Source organism: Centroberyx affinis, unplaced genomic scaffold (genome assembly GCF_046629955.1).
Source record: "Centroberyx affinis isolate AG114_WGS23_722 - 3 ecotype Tasmania unplaced genomic scaffold, CSIRO-AGI_Caff_v1 ptg002455l_1, whole genome shotgun sequence".
Taxonomy (NCBI): Eukaryota; Metazoa; Chordata; class Actinopteri; order Beryciformes; family Berycidae; genus Centroberyx; species Centroberyx affinis.
This window is the reverse complement of record NW_027280692.1, coordinates 44,809-69,864: the sequence shown is the minus strand read 5'-3', so window position 1 is coordinate 69,864 and position 25,056 is coordinate 44,809. Positions and strand designations below refer to the sequence as shown.

General features: G+C 42.3%; 2 protein-coding genes across 3 annotated transcripts in view; one reads left to right on the top strand and one right to left on the bottom strand.

Moving 5' to 3' along the window:
* LOC139656355 (ras-related protein Rab-26-like) overlaps positions 1-24,760 on the top strand; it is a 100,749-nt gene extending 75,989 nt beyond the window's left edge. The window contains 4 exon segments of the mRNA XM_071533905.1: positions 19,609-19,673; positions 20,916-20,972; positions 21,364-21,440; positions 24,658-24,760. Coding sequence (XP_071390006.1) covers positions 19,609-19,673; positions 20,916-20,972; positions 21,364-21,440; positions 24,658-24,760 — 302 coding nt within the window.
* On the bottom strand, positions 1,009-5,535 carry LOC139656356 (uncharacterized). Of its 2 annotated transcripts, none has more exons than XM_071533906.1 (2): positions 4,402-5,535; positions 1,009-3,473 (listed from the first exon to the last, which is right to left on the bottom strand). In XM_071533906.1, the coding sequence occupies exons 1-2, from the start codon at positions 5,456-5,458 to the stop codon at positions 3,412-3,414; spliced, it is 1,119 nt and encodes a 372-aa protein (XP_071390007.1). In that variant the 5' UTR covers positions 5,459-5,535; the 3' UTR covers positions 1,009-3,411. The 2 variants fall into 2 exon arrangements, with proteins under 2 accessions (XP_071390007.1, XP_071390008.1); XM_071533907.1 differs by having other exon boundaries at positions 1,009-3,470.
* Positions 24,761-25,056: the final 296 nt, after the last annotated feature.

The window sequence follows — 25,056 nt, the reverse complement described above, 5'->3', positions numbered from 1 at the left end:
ACACTGCAGATCTCTCTCAGCTCGGTCTGACACTCCAGCAGCTCTCCGCTCATCTCAGCGGACCAAACCCAGATTCACCGTGTCGAGCCGGCTCCATCCCAAACCTCACTGTCAGTTGTGTAACGCTGCAAACTTTTTTTTTTTCTTCTCCTTTCCCCTTCCCTTCCCTTCCCTTCCTAGCTTGTCCCTGCCTTGGTGTTGTTTTAGCTTTGTTTGCACAATATTGCACTCAAAACAGATATTAATAAGAGATGAGAATGGGATGATAGAGATGCTGAGAGAGAAAAAGGTGAGAGGAATTTACCCTGCGTTCACACTGTGAGCAACTTGGTTGATTTGTTGCTCTATTCTGACACTAGCCCCTTTCCACTGAAGGCCAAAAGCCCAAGAACTTTGGCCCAGGAACTCTAGCCCTGGAACTTAAGCACTGGGCTAAACTTGTTAAAGTGTTTCCACTGAGCAACCTGGTCCCTGCGTAACCATGACAACTAACTTACACAACTGCTTGTCATCATACATGGCAGACAACGCTGCTGTCAAATGTACCGTATAATCGTTAACATTAGTTTTAATGACTTTGTGGGAAGTTTTAAAAAAGAAGAAGGTTGCAGGATGAGGCTAACATAACATTCACATAAAAAAACAAAGTGTCATTGCTGGGCAGTGATTCAAACGCCTACTGAAGGCGTTAAAGTAAAAAAAAAACTACCTTGCCTGCGTAAGCAAAGGCATTTTTTCCCCTTTAACATTAGTCCTTTACTACTGTGTGTGTCAAACTTGGAAAGTGAGTGATAGTAATTGCGGTATTTTCTAGACAGCTAAATAAGGCCAATGTTGGTGATGAGATTACATTAAGGATGGGACGATATGCTTATCTTACGATATGATTCAATACATGATATGGGATTCACGATTCAATACAACCACGATACGATGTAATAAATAAAAGTTCAATGAAAGTCTGACAAACAAAGTCTGACTGTGCAGAATTATGTTTATTTCTGAGCCACAAATCTTTCTAGCAATGGTATTGGCTTGCTAGAACGTAAACAACAATTTCAAAATGTCATTACAAAGTGACAATAATATAATTTAGATGGAGAGCTTGTGAAACTGTGATGGTCAAGCATCTCATTTGTGATTACTCCAGCAGAATAACATGGAGCTGATATCACCATTCATTTTTCTGCCCCATGATACGTATTGTCACATTTTTGTATTGCGATATATTGAATTTCAATATATCGTCACATCGCTAGTTAACATCAGGGTTTTAATTGAGCCAGAACAACCTCAAAACCACCAAAGATATGACAAAGTGGGATGTCATCACTTTCCAGAACCCTTTGAAGGGCCAAAAAGGACCAAATGTCGGCCTTCGGGCCTTATGTTGGATATTCTGATTTAGTAATTTTTTCACTTTCTTTTGGACTATCTCGCTCTCATAATTGTCTCATTCAAAACCTTTCCTGGTCTTATTGCGGTAGAGACATAAAAAAAAAGAATAAAACATTTGAACAGATTCCTCCCTAAAGTGTTTCTCGGCCATATTTACAGGTACAGCAGAAAAACTGACGATGTCTTCCTGTGATGACATTTAAGAGCGAAGCTGAGCAGATGTTCACAACAGAGTAAAATGAAATAACACAGCAAGTGTACATCGTTTTAGCTGCTGAACTCACGGTGATAAGAATCACCTGAGACAGGCCTTACCTTCTAAACACACACAGTTATGCTTTTTCATTATTTTCCCACAGCTGCTCCTTTGTGATTGGATGGTAAACTTTTACCCATTTCTGCTTGTGAGCCTATTTCTGTCCTCATAAACTGTCTTGAAGATAAGTGACAGGATGCTCTGTGTGAACTAAAGTATTCCAGTCACGTTGCATCCGAAAACAAGTGAAGACTCTGCTGCTGTTCACTGTGAGTGTGTGTGTGTGTGTGTGTGTGTGTGTGTGTGCGTCTGTCAAGCAAACACACCAAAGTTTACCATAGTATTGTATAGTAAAGGCTTGCCAAATCCAAATTAGAGCAGAGCAGCATGAATTCATCTGGAAGCAGCCCTTCAGAGATATGAGAGCATGTGAAAATTACTGATAAAATATACAGAAATACACGTTTTTCACAAAATATTATAAAAAATAATCCTATTCACACACTCATAAACCCTGGTGATTTTACTTGAATGGAACAGAGCAGAAGCAAGAAAGGTAGTCTTTGCCAAAATGTGTACCTAGAGATTTAACAGATTTACTACACTCTTCTTCTTCTACCTCTTCCTCCTCCTCTTCCTCTTCTTTTCATTATTATTATTATAGGTAATCTACAGGTAATAAAAATGCACTTATATGTACAAGCAAATATACATCAGTAACTTATCTATGACTTCTATCAGCAACCAGAATTGCAACAGCCATAATTATCTCCTCCTACACAAGCCCCAACCCCCCTCCTGTCCCCTTAAGCTATGGTGGCTTGTAATGGACAAAAACAGCAAAGTCACATTTTCACGATAGATAGGAGTAAGATAGCTAATCAGAATAGACATTCAATAGAAACACCTGGTGAACAGGTGATATATCAGCATGCTAAATACTGGAATAATAATACTGTTTTGACATTTGCTTTTTTGCGTTAAGAACGAGTCTCGTTTAGACTTCGTGGCTGAAATGTTTTGCGATGCGGTCGCTCGCTTGTAACACTGTCCTCCATCGCTGAGCAGTTGAAAATGCCAGTATTAGGGACTGTTCGTTAGGTATGGGGGGGGGGGGGGAGGACTTATGTTTTTTATTTTGGCTTAAAGGGAGGGACATACAACTTTAAATGGTTGTACTTAGGTGGTACAGCTTCGACTACAGCTGACACTGACATAGTTAAGTGGTGTATATACTAAGGGTTATATACTCAAATCTGCATCTGATGCAAAATGCAGTGCACTCCGGTAGCCTACTGGTCTAAATGTGAACGTTCAATCAACGTCTTCAAATAGTCGGTGAAAAAACTTTCACTTTTGAACCTGTTTAGAACATCTTTTTACCGGTGACCATAGTCATTTTTTAAACGGAAAAATGCTCACTAGGGAGGGTCATGCATTTTCCCCCAGTCACTCAGGGAGGCTCAAGGAAAAATATTTGTAGCTCCAGTTAGGGTCAAGATAAAAAAAAAAACGAAGTCACACCCCTAATAAATAACAAACAGTCCCTTATAGGATTGGGAGTGTCTTGAAAGTCAAATGGGTGGGGAGGTTTGGTCTCAAAAACGAATACAGGCCGGAAAGTGAGTTTTGAATTCCGGAAATCTCAGCCCTAGACTTAAAAAAATATACAATGAGACAAGTGGAGCAGAGTGTCCAGACAGCTGTGTGTTGGTTGATGGCGGTGCAGGGGAAGGCGGTCTGCGGTCTCGGCCTCCTCAGCCTGGGAAGCGTGGAGTGGACCGCTCCCTGTCTCCTCCGCTGCCCAGCTGCAGCTCTGCTGAAACACAGTAAATGCTGTTAGTATTGATCCACACCGGGAAGACCCACCTCTCCTCTCCCAAAGTGACAAAGGTAATCAATCAAAGGTAATCAAGACGCCCCTAAAAACTTTGGTACAACCTTTCAGAGGAGATGCAATTAGAAAGCCGTGTGTCATCTTTTAACAGACATGGGTTCACAGTTTGAATTGATTGAGACTTGACTTGATGCATGAAGAGAAGACTTGAGACTTCTGGTGACTTGGGACTTGACTCTGACTTGTACTCTGATGACTTGAAAAGGTTTCTAAAGTCTTGACTTGAGATCTTGTGTTTGTGTAAATGACTCAGATTGAAAGTGATGAGATTTGTTCCAGCAGACGACTGGATTTAAATTCTGTTTTCTGAATCTGTATTGAAGTTGAAACTGATTATAGAAATCAAACTCATGATGCTCTTACCACATTTTTATCCTATTAAAACCATATTGCATTGAAAAGTCCTAGATATTTAGTTTTCTTTAAGATATTAAATTGATACTGGACTCTTGATTTGTTCTGACTTGACTTGCTGTTCGACTTGAGACTTGACATTAATGACATGGACTTGATTTGGACTTGACTTGGTAATCTACATTTAGACTTGAGACTTGTGGCTCAAGACTTGAGACTGACTTGGGACTTGAGCAAAGTTGACTTGGTCACATCTCTGCCTTTTTAAGATACAACAAATTCATTTTTATGAAGTTGCATCTAACTGATAACTTGTTTTTGCTCTTTGTGCTGTAGTAGCATTGCTATTTGTTATTTGTTATTTGTTTGTTAGGAGTCCAATATGGTTTCTGAATTTAGTTTGAGTTTGTCTTAAAGCTTTGGGTGTTAATCCAACACAAGTCTTCCCTTGTAGGTGATTTTGAGTCAGCTTTCCCTCTGTCTGTACAGTGCTTACCAGTTTTTGTGGCATGTTGAGTGCTGTGGTCTGCAGGCTGCTGTGAATATTGAGGTTTGGTCTTCCTCAAGCTCGTGTAAATCGCTTCTCCTTGGTTAGCTTCAGCGGGACCAGGACTTTGGGGCAGAGCTGGGTGTCGGAGAGACTCGGCGATGAGGTCTATCAGCCATGTTGGCATGGCAGGTTTGGCTGCAACGGGCGGCGGTATTTTGCGAGACTGAAGGGCCGCCTTCTCCTCCTCCTGCTTCTCCTCCTCGTTCCCCTCTGTGAAGACGTCGCCGGGCTCGTCCGGAGAGACGGGGCGGAGCTGCACGGCGCTGAGCTCCTGAAGCGTTACCACGGGCAACGGGGCCGCCAGGGATCTGAGGAAGGCTGAGGAGTCCGAGTGGCGGCGACGGGATGGTTTGGGTCTGGGGGCGGAGGTGGGATCGGTTTTAGGGGTGGGGGCTGGGAGAGAGGTGGGGTCTGGGAGAGAGGCGGGGTCTGGTTTAGGGGCGGGGTTAGATTTAAGGTCAGGGATGGAGACAGAGAGAGGGATCTGCAGAGACAGCCGGGCGGTGCGAGCCCTCGGGGAGGAGTTGCTGGATTTGGGACGCATCCTCCAACCGAGAGGGGAGGGGCCAGTGATGACTGAGGTTGGGATGGAAGGAGGAGAGGAGGAGGAGGAGGAGGTAGAGGTGGAGGAGGAGGTGGAGCTGGGGCGGGACAGCGGGATAGAGAGCCCAGTGGGGGGGCAGGAGTGGCGTTTGGACGCAGCGTGGGACGGGGCTGGTTGTCGCAGGACGGATTCGCCGCGCTGAGGCGGCCGCGGTTTCGTCTCGCTCTTGTTCACAGCGATGACAGAGGAAGAAGCCCCGCCCCCGCAGAAGTCAGCTGACCACCGCCACTGAGCGCCCCCGCTGTGATGATGAGGGGGTGTGGTCCGGTCGGAGGCGGAGACCGTTGATGTCACACGTCCCGCTCCTCTCGTCTTCCTCATCTGGCTGCAGTTAGCGTAGATGTCGGCAGGCTGATGCACCTGACTGTTGGCATAAAGAGCATTAGCAACTTTACTCATCCTGCTGGGAGGGGCGGAGTCTCAACGCTTGTCGGGTCTGATGATTGTAGTCAAATAAAGGAACGTGAGGCATGGAGAAACATCTGGAGAGAGAGAGAGAGAGAGAAGTAAGAGGAGGGTTACATTATGAAAAGCGGAACAGGCGCCGCCCTCCCTGCTTCTCAAATACAGTTTCACAACTTCTGAGTACAGCCTGTACAAAGCCTTCGGTTGCTATGACGACAGCCGCCTGTGGTATCAAGTGTTGTTGATCAAAATAAAACGACAGCTTAAAAGAAAACTATGATACTTCCAGAAAATTTATAATTTGATGGTAAATCTTTTCAATCACATTGTTATGTAGCTTCCTCCTCGTGATGCCAGTTGTTGTACAGGATGAGTTGATATTTTGCTAAAACTCTCTTTGAAAACCTGATAAAGAAATACACTTTTTACTCACTCGTATAAATAGGAGTCACAATTTGATATACAGATATGCTGCACACATAAATATACACTCTAGACATTAACTAGACAACTAAATATTAAAATGTCTGAACACAATACTTAAATTATGCCCCAAATTATGATACTGACAAAAACTCAATAACCACTCCCTTGAATATTGACTTTACTGTTTGCATTCAGTCTAATTTGATAAAATAGTAAGATGTAAATGTAAAAGACTGTTTACCTGCAGTGCTGTGATGAACTGGTCTGGTCTGGTCTGGACTGATCCGTCTCTCTCTCTTTCTTAATCTCTCTCTCGCTCTCTGTTTCCCCACCCAGCGACCCACCCGACCCAAACCACAGCTTCCTCAAATCAACACCCTGAAACCCACAGAGTCCTTATCACACATACACACACACATACACACACACTGCCACCACCCAAGGTTGCAGATTAACTTCTGTTTATATAATAGCATTTCATAATAACTGTAAAGGAAAGCAGGTTTTTGATTTTGAGAAAGACATTTTACACAACTCAAACAAGTTGAAAGACCTGGTGAAGGAACGGTTGATTCTGACACACAAATGTTTCAGCTGCATTGTTTTCATCAAGGCAATGCTGCTGAGACACTGGTTCATATTAAGTTTCAACAAATAGAGAGAAGAGCCTGCGACTTTTATTTTTTTTTATATATTTAGGTAATAGTCTGCATATTGAGTGCGCTTTCTGTGACTCTGACACTGACGCTGTGTTTTCACAGGTTCTGTCATTTCCACGCCTCCCATTCATTCATTTTCCATGTAAGCCGCCGTGCAATGCATTCTGGTAGCGTGGTATTCTGGTGCGTTTCGAGGCCGCGCCACATTTGCATAGAGTTGAGGTCTAGTCTAACTTTATGCAAATCAGGGGAGTCCAGCGTGACTCCCCGCCTCTCTAAACTCGTGTACAAACTTTTAAACTAGCCGTTGTCGATCTAAAATGAAGACAGATTCAGCAGCTGCATGGTTGCTGAATATTTCTCGCCTCACATATTTTCAGAAACACATTTCGGTGGACTATTTTTGTAATATAAGAGCAGGGCTGCGGGCGAATTGTCTTTTTTGCTTCGGAAGGTTCCTAACTGAGCGAAATGACCCGGAAGTATCTAAGTGGCAGCCATGATAAGAGCTGTTCGAATTCTCTAAATGCTAAGGAAAGGTGCTTCAGTGCTTCTTTTCTTATCTCCTTTAGCATAGGATACACTGGACCATCCTTTACGAAAGGAAAGGAGATAATGCCGTCCCACAATTCCTTGCGGCAGCAACATTTAAAGCGGCCATCGGCCGTTCATGAAAACAAACGATCAACATGACCGTCAAGGGACGCAGATCATCATGCAGGACTTTTTTTTTTTTTGACTATTCGACCGCAGCCTTGGTCTGTAGTCTGTGACAGGTTGACCCTCCCTGGTGGGCGGGGTCGTCAGCACTGATTGAGTGCAGCTGGGCCCGGGACACTGCTTGGTTTTAAGAAGCCTTTCAACCATCAGTCTCTCTCTCACTCCTCACCTATGCACACCTTTTGTTCTGTTCTTTTGGTTTTTCATGTAGTTTGTGTTGTTTGTTTAGCCCTTAGTTTTAGTTAATAAATTACTGTTTTAATTTTTACTTTGGTGTATGGCTGCCCTCTTGTTACTTCCTTGAGCCGGGTTGTAACAAGTCATGGAGGAGAAACTTCCTGTCATGGTTCTGCCATGGCCTGCCCTTGTGTTTGTATTTTCCTTGTTTCTGTGTTTCCTGTCTGCCCTTGTGTCTCCGCCTCTTGGTCTCTCTCCCTTCACTCCCCAGTCCTGCCATCCTCCTGCCAGCCTCCAGATGTCCTCGGACTTCCCCTCTTCACCTGTTCCCCCCTCCTGCTCCCACACACCTGTATCCCATCACCCATTAGCCCTGCTGCCTTGTTCCCGCTTCTCCTACCTCCTGCTTGCCTCAGCCAATCGCCCCCCGGACTCTCCCCCTGCTAGCCAGCTGTCCCTCATGTGTAATCAGTCTGTGTGTATATCTTGTCTTTGTTCCTTGTAGTCTTGTTTTCTGTTATGTGTTCTGTTCTGTCACGCTTGTTACCTGCCTCGTTCCTTGTTAACCTGTGTTTCCTCGTTGATGGTCACCACCCAGGTTTGGTTCTGTTTGCCTTTTGTTCTGCCAGCCTGGTTGTGGTTGTTTTTGGTTAGCCTTGGTTCAGTTATGCCTTTTGTCTTTGGATTTTGCCTTAGGTTGCCTAGTTTTATCATTAAAGCCTTTTTCGTTACCCCTGTTCTCTGAGCCGGTTTGCGTTTGGGTCCAGCCCCCCTCCTCACACGTAACACTTCCGGCACATCAAGTGTCCAATATTGGGAAGCAGCGAAATCCCTCACATGAAATGATGACCCTGTGAAAATGCACCTTGAGTCTTAAATGGTGCATTTAAGTCAACAGACTCGTTTAAACCTAATTGGAATTATAATAGGGATGCAATGTTATGCTGTGTAGATGACTGTGTCACTCTGATCTTGGAGGGTTAGTGTTAGCAAGGTAGTAAGAGATGCTTTTCCCAGGTCTTAAATCAACAGATGATAAAGGCCACCGCCTCTTGATAAATCACCTCTGCTGCCAACTTCCATGATTCTCTCCGTTTATTTTGCACCTCAGCCTTGGAACACCCACAGATGCATCTGCAGTTAGGCCAAAGCGCAAGAAACGGCGCGCCCAGATCAAGCCATGATTTCAAGTGGAAACCCCCTGTGTGTTCTGTGTTAGTAGATGAGATAACGAGGTTTTTGCGGCTGCAATTCGATTTGCACTGAGCTCAGTCTTCCAGAATGAAAACAAAGAGAACAGAAGGCAACAGAACTGCTTGACAGACAAAATTAGAGACTAAATCCTCTAATTTTTACGATGATTTTCAGGTAATGATTTTTTTTTTTCTTTAATAATGGATATCTAGTGTTTTGGAAATGAGCTCCTCATTTGTTGCAGGTAATCGGTTGACCTGAACTGCAACAGATTAGATGAAAGAAATCATCCCAACTCTCTGTCATGTTCACAGAGAAGTGGAAGATTTATCATCGCTGAGACCAGCGTGTGACGCAGAGCACCGCTAGGCAGATGACATTTGCTTTGTGTGTGTGTGTGTGCGTGTGTGAGAGAGAGAGGTGTGTGTGTGTGTGTGTGTGTGTGTCAAGACAATAGCACTTCACACTTCAGTTAGCAACACAATACCTACCTTTTGACTCTTGGGGAAGATCCATTATACGTATGATTGGATGATTTGAAGGCCTTCGTTTCACTCCCGACACAGGCCGATCATATTTTCTGACATATCCTGTTTTTTGGAATTTAATAACATACAGTTTGCGTGTGTGTGTGTGTGTGTGTGTGTGGGTGCCCACTCCACCAACACTCCCACCAACGCTTTCTAAAACTGTTTTGCAGCAGAATTTCTGCAGGAATGGACATGGCTGTCAGTATGAAAGTACACACTCCCACACATCAACCCATCAAGCCCAACACACACACACACACACACACACCATTGCACATTGTGATGTTGGAGACTGTTATGTGACTATTATGTTTATTTCTATTTCTACTGTTTTCATTATGTGTTGGTGATGTTCCAGTGTTTAAATGCTTCACAAAAAGGCTGTGATGATATATCTGCTCCCTTGCAGCTAAAAATACGTACAAACTTGTTCACAAAATAATCTGTAGCACTGTTGCCAACTTGGCGACAGTTAGCGACTTTCCAGACCCCCTGGTGACATCATTTCTCCAGAGTAGAGACAAATCGAGCTATTTTTTTCCGACCGTGGGGAACATGGAACATTTCTGACTCCCAAAGCGTTTGGCGACGAGCTCCTTGCTCGTCAAATCCAAAAAGACCAGGGGGGGGCAGGAGCAAATATATTCCTATGCAAATTAGCGTATGACATCATCTAGTGACTTTTGGAGCATGCCTATAGCTTCTTTCCTTGGAAGACAGTTGGACACTGTGCCTGGAGGCCAGTAGAGTCAACTCCTCTCTGTGGCAAGGCGAGCGCTCTGCGGTGACATTTCAAAGTTGTCGGCGTCTTTTCTGGCAGCTAAAAAAGAAACGGCTGAAAGAAATAAACGGTCGAGCAAACTCATCGCTTCATATTCCTGTCGCCCCTCTATAAGCCTCGCCAAGAGATTCACTCCGCTGCTTTCAAAAAACAGCGGCTACACCCACACAAAGTCAAAGTTTCAGTCAGAAGGCTGCACCTTTAAACTTAGACTTAAAGCAATATTCCACTTAGTTTTAACATGGGGGTTATTCTGCACTTGACCGCCATGAAAACCAGAATATAAACTAATCACCAAGATCGGATGCAGCTGGACGAGTTTGTAGCGTTTGGATTTGTACTTCCCATTCATTTGAATGAGGCACGGAAATACTGAAAACTGACATTTAAAGGTCCCATATTGTGTAAAACAGGACTCCCCTTGCCTCTGTGATGATAAAGGAGTTGGATGGTCTATCTAAACATGGTGAAAGTATCAAAACGCACGGTCGCCAACTAAATCCACACAATCCATATTAGTGCAGCGAGCCTCTAAACGAGCCGTTTGGACTTCCGTAACTTTGTGGCGTCACAAAGATTTGCTCATTATCATTTTAGTAAGAAATAATAGACTAACAAAGTGTTTTTTTCAAAGCGGTTGAGCGGTTGTCATTGTTTATTACCAGAGAGTTTTCCCTACCTGTAGCTGCCGGGCCGCGGTGTCTCACGTTTCACTCTTGAAACGGTTAGCCAATCGGAACAGAGGGGTCTTTAATATTAATGAGCCTTAAAGACACAGCGACAGAAACAGCCTGTTCTTGGTAAGGCTCAGAGAGATGCTGGAAAATGAACGTGTAGAAATGGATTGAGAGTGTTTTTGGTTCATGACACCACACACACAGCTTTGAATGGACCTCAAGACACAAAATAAAACACTGGAAAGTGGAGAATATGGGACCTTTAACATGCGTGAACAGATTCAACAACAGATCCTGCTACTGTGATTTTCAATTGACTTTTGATTCAACGTTTTAGAATATAATTTCACCAAATAGCATTTTTACTGATAGAGGACAACATAGCGGAGGGATATCATTTAGGAGAGATAATTCCTGTTTGGGAGACCGGACTGCATTTTATTTTTAAATCCTAATTTTAGTGTAAACCTAGAATAGAAATGCAAAATGACGACGGACCAATGACTGCTTTACTATCTTAAAAGCAGGATCTGTTGTTGAATCTGTTTACCAACGTGTTAAATATCAGTTTTCAGTCTATTTTTGTTGTCTCATCCAAATGAATGGGAAGTAAAAATCTGAACGCTACAAACTCGTCCAGCTGCATCCGATCTTGGTGAGTAGTTTATATTCTGGTTTTCATGGCGGTCAAGTGCAGAATAACCCCCATGTTAAAACGAAGTGGAATATTGCTTTAAATCAGACGGCAGGTGTTCACATGTACGCTGACACGCACACACGTGTATTTTTTTATCCACACGCGCCCACGCCCTCGTGAACACGTACGCTCACCGTTTGACAGCAAAGTCCTTTGAAGGTTCAGCTGAAAAGCCGCGCTCCTTCTCCTCACTTCCTCGTAATCCGCCCACGGGAAAATAGCGGAAGTCTTTCAGAGCCGCGTGAGTAATTGTCAGGTCGGTGTGTTGCTGGGAGTCGGGTCTGCTGGCTGCATTAATCTGTGTGTAATAAAGTGGTATAAACCCCAGGAGAGGCAGCGCAGAGCACTGTAGATGAGGGGAGGAGAGATTACCATTGATCTGAGTGTTAGTAGCATGATGACACATGGAGAGAGAGAGAAGAGAGAGAGGAGGGAGGGGAGAGAGAAGACTGGTCTTTTCTTGCCATTTCATTCTATAGTAGTGAAATAAAACCTATTTGTTCCTCAGAAGTCAGAAGCATCAATATGTGCTTATTGATGCTGTAAATGTTAACAGCGTCTCTCTCTCTGGCTGCTTTATCGGCCTTGTCTACCTGTCGGCCAATAAGGAGTCACGTTACATCACTTTAAAGAGCCATGTTGCTGACTTTAAATTCAGTTTGTGCTCTTGGCAAATCCCCTTTAAAAGTGTAATAAATTCACCAAAAACATCTTCATTTTCACAAAAAAAATCCTGGTTTTTCACTACATCTTCCGCCTGTCTTCATAACTGTTGCTGTATTCCTTTCCGTTCACAATAGAGCTTTGATTACTTAAAGGTGTGTCAGTGGTCAATAGGGAGCATACCATGTGAACGCGATGTCCAGCTGGGTTTGAATCCGGCCCAAGACCTTTGTCACATGTCACTCCCCTCTCTCTCCCAACCTTTCCTGTCTAATTTCTATCTAATAAAAGGCAAAAATGCCCCCAAAAATAATCTTTAAGGAACTAATTTCACCCAAATCTAAGCTGATTTTGAAACCACAAGGAGGAAGTTCAGGTTTTGGTCAAACAACAAATATTTAAAATATCACTGACCCTGATTTTCAATATTCATTCACGCCAATTTACAGCTCAAATGCCTCATAACCATGCAGAAAACTGGAAAATTTTGTTTTTTTAATGGAATGGGCACTTAAGTCCCATTGTGTGCTTGTGTGTGTGTGTGTGTGTGTGCATACGTGAGTGCGTGTATGTGTGTGTCCTTTTAACATTGAATAGATGTTGATAAGACAACCTGCACCAGTGTTGAAAACCTGTGAACACAAAGCCAAAAGGAAAGTTTAGACTACAACCACAGTCGCCCATCACTGCTGTGTGTGACTGTTTTGAGGAATCAGGGACTTTTTTTGATATCAGTTCAAAACAGTTTCCAAAGCTGTTTTGATATGAATTTTTACTGAGCCATAATATCATACAGTGAAAGTTTTGTCTTTTTGCGGTGATGTTGAACTTGCACATCACACAACCCGGTCTCACGGCAGTTCGTGAAATAGTCACGAAATTTAATCTATTGATTCGTGTACATGACACTCAGCACAACTTTCAAGCTAATGCATTTCAATTGGAAGTATCTTTCGTGCCTGCAACACATTTTTTTTTCTGTCAGTTGGGACTCAGGAAGTAGTGTGACATTGAAATAAAACGGTGGCCGGGGTGGGGGATGGGAGTGCGTTTGCCTTCGATGCCGACGACCGGGGTTCGATTCCCAGCGTGTTCAAAGTACATTTCAACCGTAAGCCACATTTAAATTTTTAATGAATGTTTTTCTTATTTAACCATGACCAAACCATTTCTCTAACCTTAACCTTAACCCTAACCTCTAACAAAGTTGTTTTAGTTGCCCAACCATAACGGTAACACAAGTAGTTTTATTTGCCAAGATTTACGTTTTCAAATTCGTGGTGGAGGCACGTTTTTTAGGTCGTGTTCATTTCACTAAAAAAAATGGCAAAATCGTGTCTATGTACACGAATCAATAGATTCAATTTTCGTGACTATTTCACGAACTGCCGTGAGACCGGGTTGCATCACGTCAAATGCTTGTTTCAATGCATTTCTCTCTTGTTCTCATTGGATTTACCCACAGACCTCCTAATGTCTTTTCTCCCCTGGTGAGAAAGTTGTTAATGTCCAATCATCCAATAATTGAGTAAATCACCAACGATGCACCTCTCTCCACCTCAATTTCCTCGTTCCACCGCTTCCCCATTCTCCTCCCAAACCTCCTCAGTATCACACAAAGTGATGCAGAGGAGAGTAAAACCACCTAAACTCACTTTACACAACTTTTTATTTGCAGAATTGAGTTTACCCACCTTTTTTAGGCTGATATAAATCTTCAAAATGCACAGTAAATGTATAATATACAAAGTAAATCATATCAAACTGATATAACTTATGTGATGTCTTTTAATAAAAAATAAATTAATGCTTTTCTGAAAATATATAATTGATTTCCGTTTTATATTGTTGGTTGTGGGTGGAGGTCACAGTTTTCCCACCTTTCTATTCACTACTTAACTAAAAGCCCTATTCTCCTCCCAAGTCAGCATCTCCTCCTCTTCATCCTCTTCCTCCTCTTTCAGCACAACCTTGAACTGCATTCATAGGCTGACTCCACTTCACCATGTCAGAGCCGGAGATGTTGCATAAGCTTTCCATTTCATTACACCTCCTATGCCTCCTGTTCTTCTCTCTCTTATTCCACTGTTAATAGAAGAACCTTGAGCCGCTGAATTGCCCTTCACTATAGCCTGAGGCCGGAAATAATAACATAATATATTATAATGATTATTTATTTATTTGATTTATTTTACCAGGTTGTCTCGTTGCAATCTATTTTTCAAGAGATTAAAGGATAATAGCAGTATAATGTTTTTTGTTTTTTTTGCCCTCTCACCATTAATGCCCATGAACAGTCTGAATCCACAGATGTATTTTCCAGTCAGAAGCTCCTACTGTTTGTTACTGCAGGTTTGCAGAAGTCATAGCCTCCCGTTGTTTTCAAAAATACATTAAAAACAGCTCAGAGACAAACTGCTGCCTTGGCTCATGTAATACATCATTCTAAACAACACGTCTATTGTATTTTCTCAAGATTTTATCATTCCAAAATCACTGCAGTTGTATCAGAAGTCGTTCCATTCTGCCAGCATTGAATGTGAAGAGATCGTTGCCTGTATTCGCCTCCCACTCTGCTGTAAGTTTTGTTTTGCCTCTTCACTGCCACCAGAAGTACGTAACAGTGCGCAGTAACGGAAAAAGTGAAAATAGTCCCCATTAAACGCGATAATTAGCCGTGTGATAGAGCTGCTGTAGTCCCTGTTGTCTCCCACAAAACAGGGACTACAGCCGTAACTGGACTTGCTGGACCGCTACTGCCAGAGCTGGGCCCTGGCAGTCAGTTTGAAAAAGACCAATACCATGGTGCTCCAAAAAAAAGACCAGATGTCAGGAAAACAGGCACCAGTTCACCTTAGGAAACACCATCATACCACACACCATGAGCTACACCTACCTCGGCCTTACAATAACAGCCTCAGGCAGCTTCAGCCTGGCAGTGAACGCACTAAAAGAACAAGCCCAAAGAGCTCTACATGCAATCAAAATGAAATTTTATAATATCCAAATTCCAATTAAAATCTGGCTTAGAATATTTGACCCATTGCGCTGTATGGTAGTGAAGTCTGGGGTCCACTCAGTCATCATGGCTTCACCAGCTGGGAGAAACATCCAACAGAATCCCTACATGCTGAATTTTGCAGACACATCCTACACACACAGAGAAAAACACCAACAAACGCACGCAGATCAGAGTTAGGCCGTTATCCAATAACAATTAACATTCAAAAGAGAGCGCTACATTTTTTTAAATCACCTTAAATCCAGTTCCCCAGACAGCCTCCACTCCAAAGCCCTCCAAACCCAAGAGCTGAACCCAGAAAAGAGTCCGCTGTGTCAGTTGGTGCTGAGACTAACCCCCCCCCCACACACACACACACCTGGACCAGGCTCATACCAACACTGCTTTACCAACACCAATTTGCGTAAACCAAATTATTCAACAATGCAAAGAAACCTATTTGGAACATTGGAAAAAAGAAACCAAAAGTCAAAGCAAATTAGAATGTTATCTGACCCTAAAAAGAGAATATGAATTAGCAGAATATCTCTCTACTGTCAGAGATAGAAACCAGAGACAGACATGGAGATGCGTAATACGTCCAAGAAGAGAAACTTCTCAAACCTCGAAATAGAAACTTTAACGTCGCAAAGTCCAATTGAACCAATTAGTTCTATTTGGCAGCCTGAAAAGTGACATCTAAGGAAGTTGGAAAAATGCAGTATGGAAAGAAATCACTGCTGCGGTCAACGGCGTTGCCATCGACAATCGAACTCCAGCTGAGGTTTGAATATTTAATTTATACATCCGTGATATGTATAGGCTATCTATCTATCTATCTATCTATCTATCTATCTATCTATCTAGTAGCCTAATATAGTAGCTTGTAAAGCAGTTCTTTACATTTAGGTGAAGAAAATAATGGTCAGACCTCAAACAAGTATCTCAAAATGAAAGAGAAATTAATCTTACACCAGAAAACTGTTAACCCCGTTAATTGCAAACAATTTGAAAATACCTATTTATGTTAGGGATAGGCTATATGACGCATAGTCAATGTAGGCCTTTACAAAATATAATATTTTGCCATAGGCTACCTATTTTTAAGTGATGAATATGTGGCTGCATATGCTTAGATGCCAGTCAGAATATATGGTCTATTAACAATTCTCCGACTCAGCCAGATTTACTCTGCTGCACCAAGTCCACGCTGACTGGAAAACTTGCTACACGAGTTGAGACTTGACGTTTGATCGCAGCCTCCGCTCACGTCCAAACTGATAAAAGCCGAGCTTTGTGTGGAATTTACCGTACGCCCAGTTTTCTGTCATACGTTCGTTTCGTAAATCAGGGCCCATATGTGTTAACCTGCCACAACCTGAGGAACAGTGAGTGACCAACACATACGCACAAACACATGTGTGCACACACACACACACACACACACACACTCTCTACCTTCATGCTTTGGCAACATTGTTTGTAAACGTTCATGCCAATAAAGCGAATTGAATTGAATTGATAAAGGAGAAACTGCATACATGTGCTGTTCAACATGATGGATTACGTTCGTAAAAGCAGCAGTTTGTCTCTGAACTGTTTCTTTGTCTGTGAGGGACCTAAATCCCACGTCAGCTCCAGCACACGCTCCCTTCGCCTGCTGCTCCCTAAATGAGAGGGCATAGAAGGAAACCAAAACCACCAACACCTGTGGGCCAATCAACCACATGCCGAAAGTGGGGGAAAGAGGCGTGTCAACCAATTAATCTCTGTACACACAGGCACATACACTCGTCACCCTGTGACAAATACATACACCCAGAGACATAAAAAAGAAAAGTACAGATAGCCATTACAGTAAGCCACAGTGTACATCAGGTATTGTTCCCACAACAACGTACCAGGACAGGGACTGTACAAGGCTTGTAAGGTAATCAATAAATGGCTGCTACAGTGCAGAACTTGGTAGAAGAGCCTTACAGTTAGAAACTGTGATGTTAAAGGAATAGTTCACCCAAAAATGAAAATTGTGTCATCATCTCCTCCCCCTCATCCCAGTTGAAACACAGGTGAAGTTTGTCCATATAACACACAGGGAGGCTGCAGCACAACTCCACAGCAGCCTTCTCCAAAACAACTGAAGTCAGTGGGGACCAGTTCTTCAGAGTTCCAAAAGACCTACAGTATATTTACACCATCATTTAGTGCAAATCTTAACTACAGCTGATTGATGTGCAACAAATAATGGTGTATAGGTCTTTCTATTCACAGTGTGACTGTTTGGCTGATTTTGTTTTGGAGCTCTAAAGAACAGGTCCCCATTGACTTCAGTTGTTTTGGAAAAGGCTGCTACCAAGTTGTGCTGCAGCCTCCCTGTGTGTTATATGGACTAACAAATTTCACCTGTGTTTCATTTGGCATGAGGGTGAGTAGATGATGACAGAATTTTCATTTTGGGTTAACTATTCCTTTAACCCTTTAACCATTTCCAACTCAACAAGATCAGTCTCCTCGCCGTCTGCAGTTTAAACTTTTCATGGGTATTAATGGCGAGAGGAAAAAAGTAAAATTACACCGGTGTTATCCTTTAATATCAATCCTGTGGTCCTCACTGGTCTTTACACACTGAGCACGCTCAGTACCAAACCTCCTCATCACCGGTTCCCCAAAGGATCCTTCCATTAAAGCTAAAATGTCACATGTGCTGTAGGAGGTTCGACCGATATGAATTTTTGAATATTGATACCGATACTGACAGTTTTAGACTCAAGTCGCTAACAGCCCATGTTTTGTGCTGATATTCATCATCTTAAAATTGGACTGTTTTCATGCCAAAAAATGTATAGTATTCAGATTTTTTTTTTTTAATGCATGATGGTTGAAAATGTGATTGAAATGTTCAGTGAAGGGCCTCAAATCAGCGTTCTTTGCAGTGTAGCTGCCCTAAAAAATAAACTCTCTCTCTCTCTCTCTCTCTCCTTCTCTCTCTCACTGTCTCTATCTCTCACTCACTCACTTGCTCACCCACCCATACACACACACACACACTCAAAGAAAACACATCTCCACAGAGAATGGCGAGGGGCAGTAATTACCATAACTGAAATTATTTCCATAATCATCTGGGCTAATTAGAAACATGAAAGTAGGGCAGCCACTCAACCGTTACGTAAATTATTGTAGCCTGCATTAACGGTCACATTTTTCTATTAACATGCTGGTCATCATGGCAATAACAATCAGATACACTGTTCAGCTACAGGAGGTATGTTTTCGGTGGGGTGGGAGTTATAAATACAATTTCTCCAAAAGGAAATCAAATACGTGTGTCATTGGTTGAAATCAGAATATATTTGCCCTTTCATTCCACTCAAACTACCAAAAGATACATTTTTGCTGATGGTTGGGTCATGTTTAATATTTTTTTGCGAGCTAGTCCAACTGGATCCATCCACTCTTTGGGTCAAAGAGTCTGGTTTTAATGATTTTTTTTGTTGTTGTTTATAAAGAATGCCATAAAACTCATTTGTTGAATAAATAATGACGTGGACGGTTCATTCTCATTACACAATATTTCAAAAGTTGCTTTGGATGTTCTGAAATGTCTTCTAAAATATCCGCCCATCACAACGTCCCAGAAATGTCGAACCCGCTGTTATTCCCGTATTTAAGGAGCTCATCATGGTTGTATAATCAATAGTTGGTGCATTAAAATATTACCAAGTGCATTTCTTTGTTTTGTTTGCGGATGAAAACCTGAAATGTAAGCTGACACTAAAGAACAACTTGCCCAAAACTAATCAGTTCTTGAAAGACTGTTTCCATTTATTTTTGTGGATGTTTTGTTCTCAGCATCAGGAAGCCTGTTATTCACTCATGGAAACGCTCCTAATTCACACTTATTCACATCGTGTTGTGGAATTAAATTGAGCAGCAAAGAGACTTAAGAGTATTGAAAAGATAAAGTAATAAATGTGTGGCGGCGGCAGCTCGAAGACGAAGACGCTTCTTTCAGGCAGCCATGATAACGAATTATAATAATAACCATAACTAATTCCTGTTTCATTTTCTGTGGCATTTCAAAAAAGTTTTGTGTAAAAGTCGCTCGACAGTTGGATGGAAACACACACACACACACACACACACAAGAAGTTGTGTGTGTGTGTGTGTGTGTGTGTGTGTGTGTGTGTGTTTTATCGGGCCAACACAATAAGATCTGTATCAGTGTCCCCCCAGAGACACTAAGTGCTCTTTAACCAGCCAGGTAACAGAGAGCCAGGAGAGCGCTGGCCTGTAATTGGAAGAAGATAGATGGATGGATAAGAGAGGCAGGAGGAAAGAAAGAGGGGAGGAAGAGGGTGAGGAGGACAAGATGAACTGTACCTGCTGAACGATAAATGAACCTTTTGTCTTCCTCCCTCTCTCCTCCGCTCTGGATCCATCTATCTCTTCCATCCCTTTGTTTTGCCTCTGCCTGTCTCTCTCCAAATCTCTATCTCCAATCTCTCCTCATTGCTCTCTTCTTCTCCTTCTCTCCCTTCTCTCCTTTCCCTTTGTGTTTCTTCACCTCTCCATCCTCCGTCCTCTCTCTCTCTCTCTCTCTCTCTTTCCGTCTCCAGCGTGGTTGACAGAGATCCATGAGTACGCCCAGCAGGACGTGGTGGTCATGCTGCTGGGCAACAAGGTGAGACCCTCGTGCCAACACAGAGAGATGGATGGACAGATGGGTTCATGGAGGGAGGGAGGGATGGAGAGGGAGCGGGCGATGGAGGGAGGGAAGAGGGGGTCAGTGGAGCGAAGTATGGTGGAGCTGAGGTATAAAGAAGGATGGATGGAGGTATGGACACAGTGAGAGAGATGTATATGTAATGCAGGTTAGAGTTTTAGTTCTACAAACAGTTCTCAGAGGCAGAAATGATCTGATTGGTCGAGTTAAACCTCAGTGGGCGGAGCCAAAGAGCCACACTTTTAATGGCTAACAGTGAAAGTGAAAAAGATGAGGTAAGAGAGGAGGAAGCTAATATGAAGCCTAGCGCTCTGCTGCTAACTGACAAAATACAATCTATCCATACTAAGTTATCTAGGTCAGTGGTTCTCGACGTGGGGTCCGGGGACCACCAGGGGTCCTTGAGGGGGTTCCAGGGGGTCCCCAGCAAATTGATAAATTGTTAAACTTCAGCATTATTTAATTTACAAGAAGTTAATCATAGTTTCACTGTTATCTCTCTACTTACAATACTATCCATGACTGGATAGTCATGCAATTCTGGATAAAATCATATCTAACAATAAAACATTCTTAGATTTGGGTTTGAGAGACAAAATCTCACCAAATGTGGGCTAAATTAGGGGTCCTTGATATGAAAAAGGTTGAGAACCACTGATCTAGGTTAGCTAGTTAGCCTAGCTGACCTTTCAAGTTCAAACTAGCCATACTAGCCTATAGCTAACAAAAACATTGCCATTTTTATTTTTATAGATTTTGACCAGAGTTCCTTGTTTGCTGTTAAAGTTTGCAGTTAGCTAACTTGCGCTGTGAAAACTATTTGGCTCCGCCCACTGAGGTTTAACTCAACCAATGAGATTATTTCTGGCTCCAGAGAAGCTCTGCCTCTGAAAATTTTTTCTGTCACTAAAACTCCAATCTGCTTATGTATCTGTCTCTATATCTGCATAACATTATATTATCTTATATATTAAGAAATTAGGGCCCTGTCACAAAATGTAGAATAAGTTCAAAGAAGAAAAGGCAATAACTTCATTAACTTATATAGCCTATAATATATACAATATCTTTAGTTTTGTTGTCAGTCTTGCTGCATGGCGTGGTTTCCCTCGTAACCGTTGGTAACCGCTCTCCAGACGCTGCAGGACAGGATGTAAGCAATGGTTTGAAACTCGATGTGCTGTGTCCAATTTGTTCCAGGCTGATTCCACACATGACAGGGTGGTGAAGAGAGAGGAGGGAGAGAAATTGGCCAAGGTGAGCTCGCTATATGCTGTACACACACACACACACACAACACACACACAGTTTGACACTTAAGCCAGAATAAGCTACTACAACTCTCCCTGCGTAGCTGTGTCTTGATTAGTGGGTGTGATTATGTATTCATGGAGGCACATAATGTTGTTATTGTTTGGAATAAATGTCGTGGGCTTGCTAACTCAATTTTCCAGCCCGCTTCACTCAGATGAGCTCTAAGAGGCGTGTAACGGTAAATACGAACACAAGTGGTAGGCAACTGCAACTGTCAAGGTAGAGACACACACACAGAGGGGATATTGACGTACACACACACACACACACACACACACACACACACACACACACACACACACACACCAACAGATGTTTCTCTGTGTCTCTGCAGGAGTTTGGAGTGCCCTTCATGGAGACGAGCGCTAAATCTGGACTGAACGTGGAGCTGGCCTTCACTGCTGTGGCCAAGTGAGTTACACACACACACACACACACACACACACACACACACACACACACACACGCTCAGCATAGTATGCACAGCAAGGATACCTCAGTCCTTTACAGTTCTGGAAATTGCTTTAAAGGAACACATCAAGTTCAAAACAGAAGAAAGGTCCAAGGCACTCTTCTGGCAAAAAGTGACCCTGAAGAAGGCTGTTGGTGCCGCTATGTGTGGGCTGTAACCCAGCTCTATTTTAACATGCACAAGCTTTCTCTGTGTTTTTAAGAATTTCACCATGAAATAGCCATCTGAATAAAGGCTTTTAAACTTTTTGCCAGAAGAGTGCCTTGCACCTTTCTCCTTTTTTGAACTTTTGTGTTCCCTACCAAAGAGTACCTTCATCACACCTGTTTGAACTTCCGAGCACCTTTCCGGACCTTTTCTTTCTGAACACATCAAGATTTTGGGAGATCGTCCTGTTGGACCTGTCAAGTGATGAGAACGTAAACACCAAAATCATCCATGCTGAGTGATAGCAGGCGACTAGCATTATCTCAAAAGTGAGAAAATGAGAACTCGTAGCAGCTCTAAAGCTAAACGGTAAGTATTCTTAAATGATATGCAGACAAGTCAACAGGTTTGAGTAGAAGATTGAAAATTTACATTGAATATGATATAAAATATATGATATAAAATAATATACTATTTTGAACTAGCAGGAACTATTTTCCCTGTTTCCATAGAAAGTGAAGGTGGTGGCTGAGAGGACACTGTGTACAGCTAAAAATCACTGGGCAGCTACATCAGCACTCATTTTAAAATGTATGAATCTACAGGGCGTACAATAAAAAACAGTTTTTTGTTATAAGGTCAATCTTCTTATTTTGGATAATGCTAGTCGCCTACTATCACTCAACATAGTGTATGCTAAGTGTTAGCATGGAGCACTGAAGCTAATAATCTACTCACATGGATGATGTTAGTGTCTATGCTCTCATCACTAAATGGCTAAGTTGACCAATGAGGCTAATTTCCTGAACACTTGGTTTATTCCTTTAAATTGTTTCACAAATGTAATTTGTCATTCATGCTAATTCCTGAGAGCCTGAGAGCGAGGCTGACATGTTGTTTCAGTGGAAGCCACCATAAACAGGCCTGTGAGCTATTTTGGGTCCTGAGAAACACTGATATACAGAGGACAGGCAAGAGGACAAGCAATATGCAGTTACATTAAATGTAATGGCTGCGTTAAAGGTGATGTGGTGAACAGTAAATTTGAAACAACAGACGGTGGTTTAAAGGTTAGAGAGACCATCCCATAACCAGAAGGTCACAGGTTTGATCCCCACAACAGCCGATAAATCCATCAACAGCTGTGTGTGTTGTCGAAATATTGAGTCGACTGAGACACCCAACACTTTACTCACTATTACAGTAAGCTGTCCTGGGTAGGAGTGTCAGCTAAATGCTTAAAAATGACAGGAAAATGAGGAAGGAAAGGAAAATGAATTATCTTTTACAGTATATCTAATAGAAAAGATCCAGCCCAAAATATCACTATTAAAGCAGAAACCCACCCAACACAGAATACACACACTGTATGTGACTCCTATGGCCTTGGATAACTTATATTGTGGTTGAATGTACTGTGCAGATGAAGCCGTTGTACAAATCCCACTTTTTACTGGATGTTTGATGAACTGCTGCTGCACTTTGGGCTCAGATCCCAAGAGGAATAGTTTGGAAAATTCAAGTTTTGCTCACTTGTCAGACCTAGGAAGTTACATGGAATAGTCTGGTAACTAGTTTGTTAAGAAATACCATACATTTTTGTGTTCCAGTATATTAATTTGGTTCTACTATATGTTTAAGAAAGATTGATCTACAGTACTAATGCAGGACAGATGCAGGATAACTATGTATGAACAAGTTGAAAAGCCAAAACGAAGCAGCCTTATAGTATAGTAAATAGTATAGTAATAGTAGTAAAAATCAATAGTTCCTTCTGCCGTAATAGGGGAGAGCGGGGTTGGTTGTAACACTTAAAACAGTGTCTTTAATTGTTTGTAGACTGTTCAGCCCAGACAACTTATTTTTTGACTTTTTCCATGTTCCATCTTTGCCAATAACCACGTTATAATAATAGAAAATGCTAAAGTATCCGAATCCACAGGGACACAAAGGGACATAAATCTACAAGGACACAAATTCAGCTTTTAATTTGCTGTCAGTATCAGAGCTGCCAAAGGTTTCTCCTGACAACAGCAGAGCAAACTGTGTTGTTTGTCTTGAAGAGACTTGCTCATAATTATAAATAGTGGCTGAGCTGATGGAATTGTCCAAAGTCACAGGAATAAGTCTTAATTGGGGGTTTCACTGAAATGTGCAGTGACAGATCATTTATGTGGGAGCTGATTTACATTTATAGCCTTATTATGGTACCAGGCTGCATGGTGGCGTGTGACCAAGAATAGCACTGCAGTCAGTCTACCACTTTATATCTCACCAATACTGAATATTAGACCTGCTCCTTTCTTGTTGTTGTCTTCTCTGTTTCATAATCAAACACCTCTTCCTTCTCTACCTCTGATTTATATTTATCTTTCAGAGGCTTTTCCACCCGAAAATACAATTCTGGGGGAGACAGCTGAATCCTTTTTTAGCATGAAAGTGAAATGTAAATATCCAGAATATCAGCACAAATAATTGGCAGCTTCAATCCAAAACTATTGGTATTGGGCTTCAAAACCAATATTATTCAAAAGTGCGTTCACATGCTGGTGGGAAAGTTCGACATCCAGCAACTTTCAAGTCGGCTGGTAAACAGTGTTGCATTCAAGTGCTGTTTTGATGGAAAGTCAAACCTGGAGGACAAACGATAAACAAACATGGAGGCTGCAGCTTCACAAGCTAATTGGATGAATTTCATTGAAACAAATGTTAGTTATGATGGTTAGTCCGGTTAACTACACATGTAATAAAGGTGTTTGTGTGTGACTGGCACAAAACTAGATTTTTAGATTAAAAACTAGATTATCATTGCATCATAACTTGGAAACTCAGGTAGTAAAGTTTTCTCTGACTTTCCATCTCTCTCTCTCTCTCTCTCTCTCTCCCTCTCTCTGTCCCTCCCTCTCTCTCTGTCTCTGTCCCTCTCTCTCTCTCTCTCTCCCCTCCCTCTCTCTGTCCCTCCCTCTCTCTCTCTCTCTCTCTCTCTCTCTCTCTCTCTCTCTCTCTCAGAGAACTGAAACACAGGACCATGAAGGAGCATGATGAGCCAAAGTTTCAGCTGCAGGAGTACGTCGACAAAGAAATGAGGACCGTTGGCTGCTGCCGCACATAGACCCATCATGTGTGTGTGTGTGTGTGTGTGTGTGTCTGTATGTGTGTGTGTGTTGTGTGTGTGTGTGTGTGTGTGTGTGTGTGAGACATCAGCTACATTCCATTGGAGTACTGATTTGGAGTCAGCGTTCCTGGGAGTTATCTCCAAATCCACAGTGTTTATTTTTCCATCAGTGGTGATACGGCCGATATAATCTCTCTCCCAGCCCACCTTTCCTCTGCAACTGTGAATGTAATATATCTCCTATTTACATATTTGCACATACACACGCATGTACACACACACACACACACACA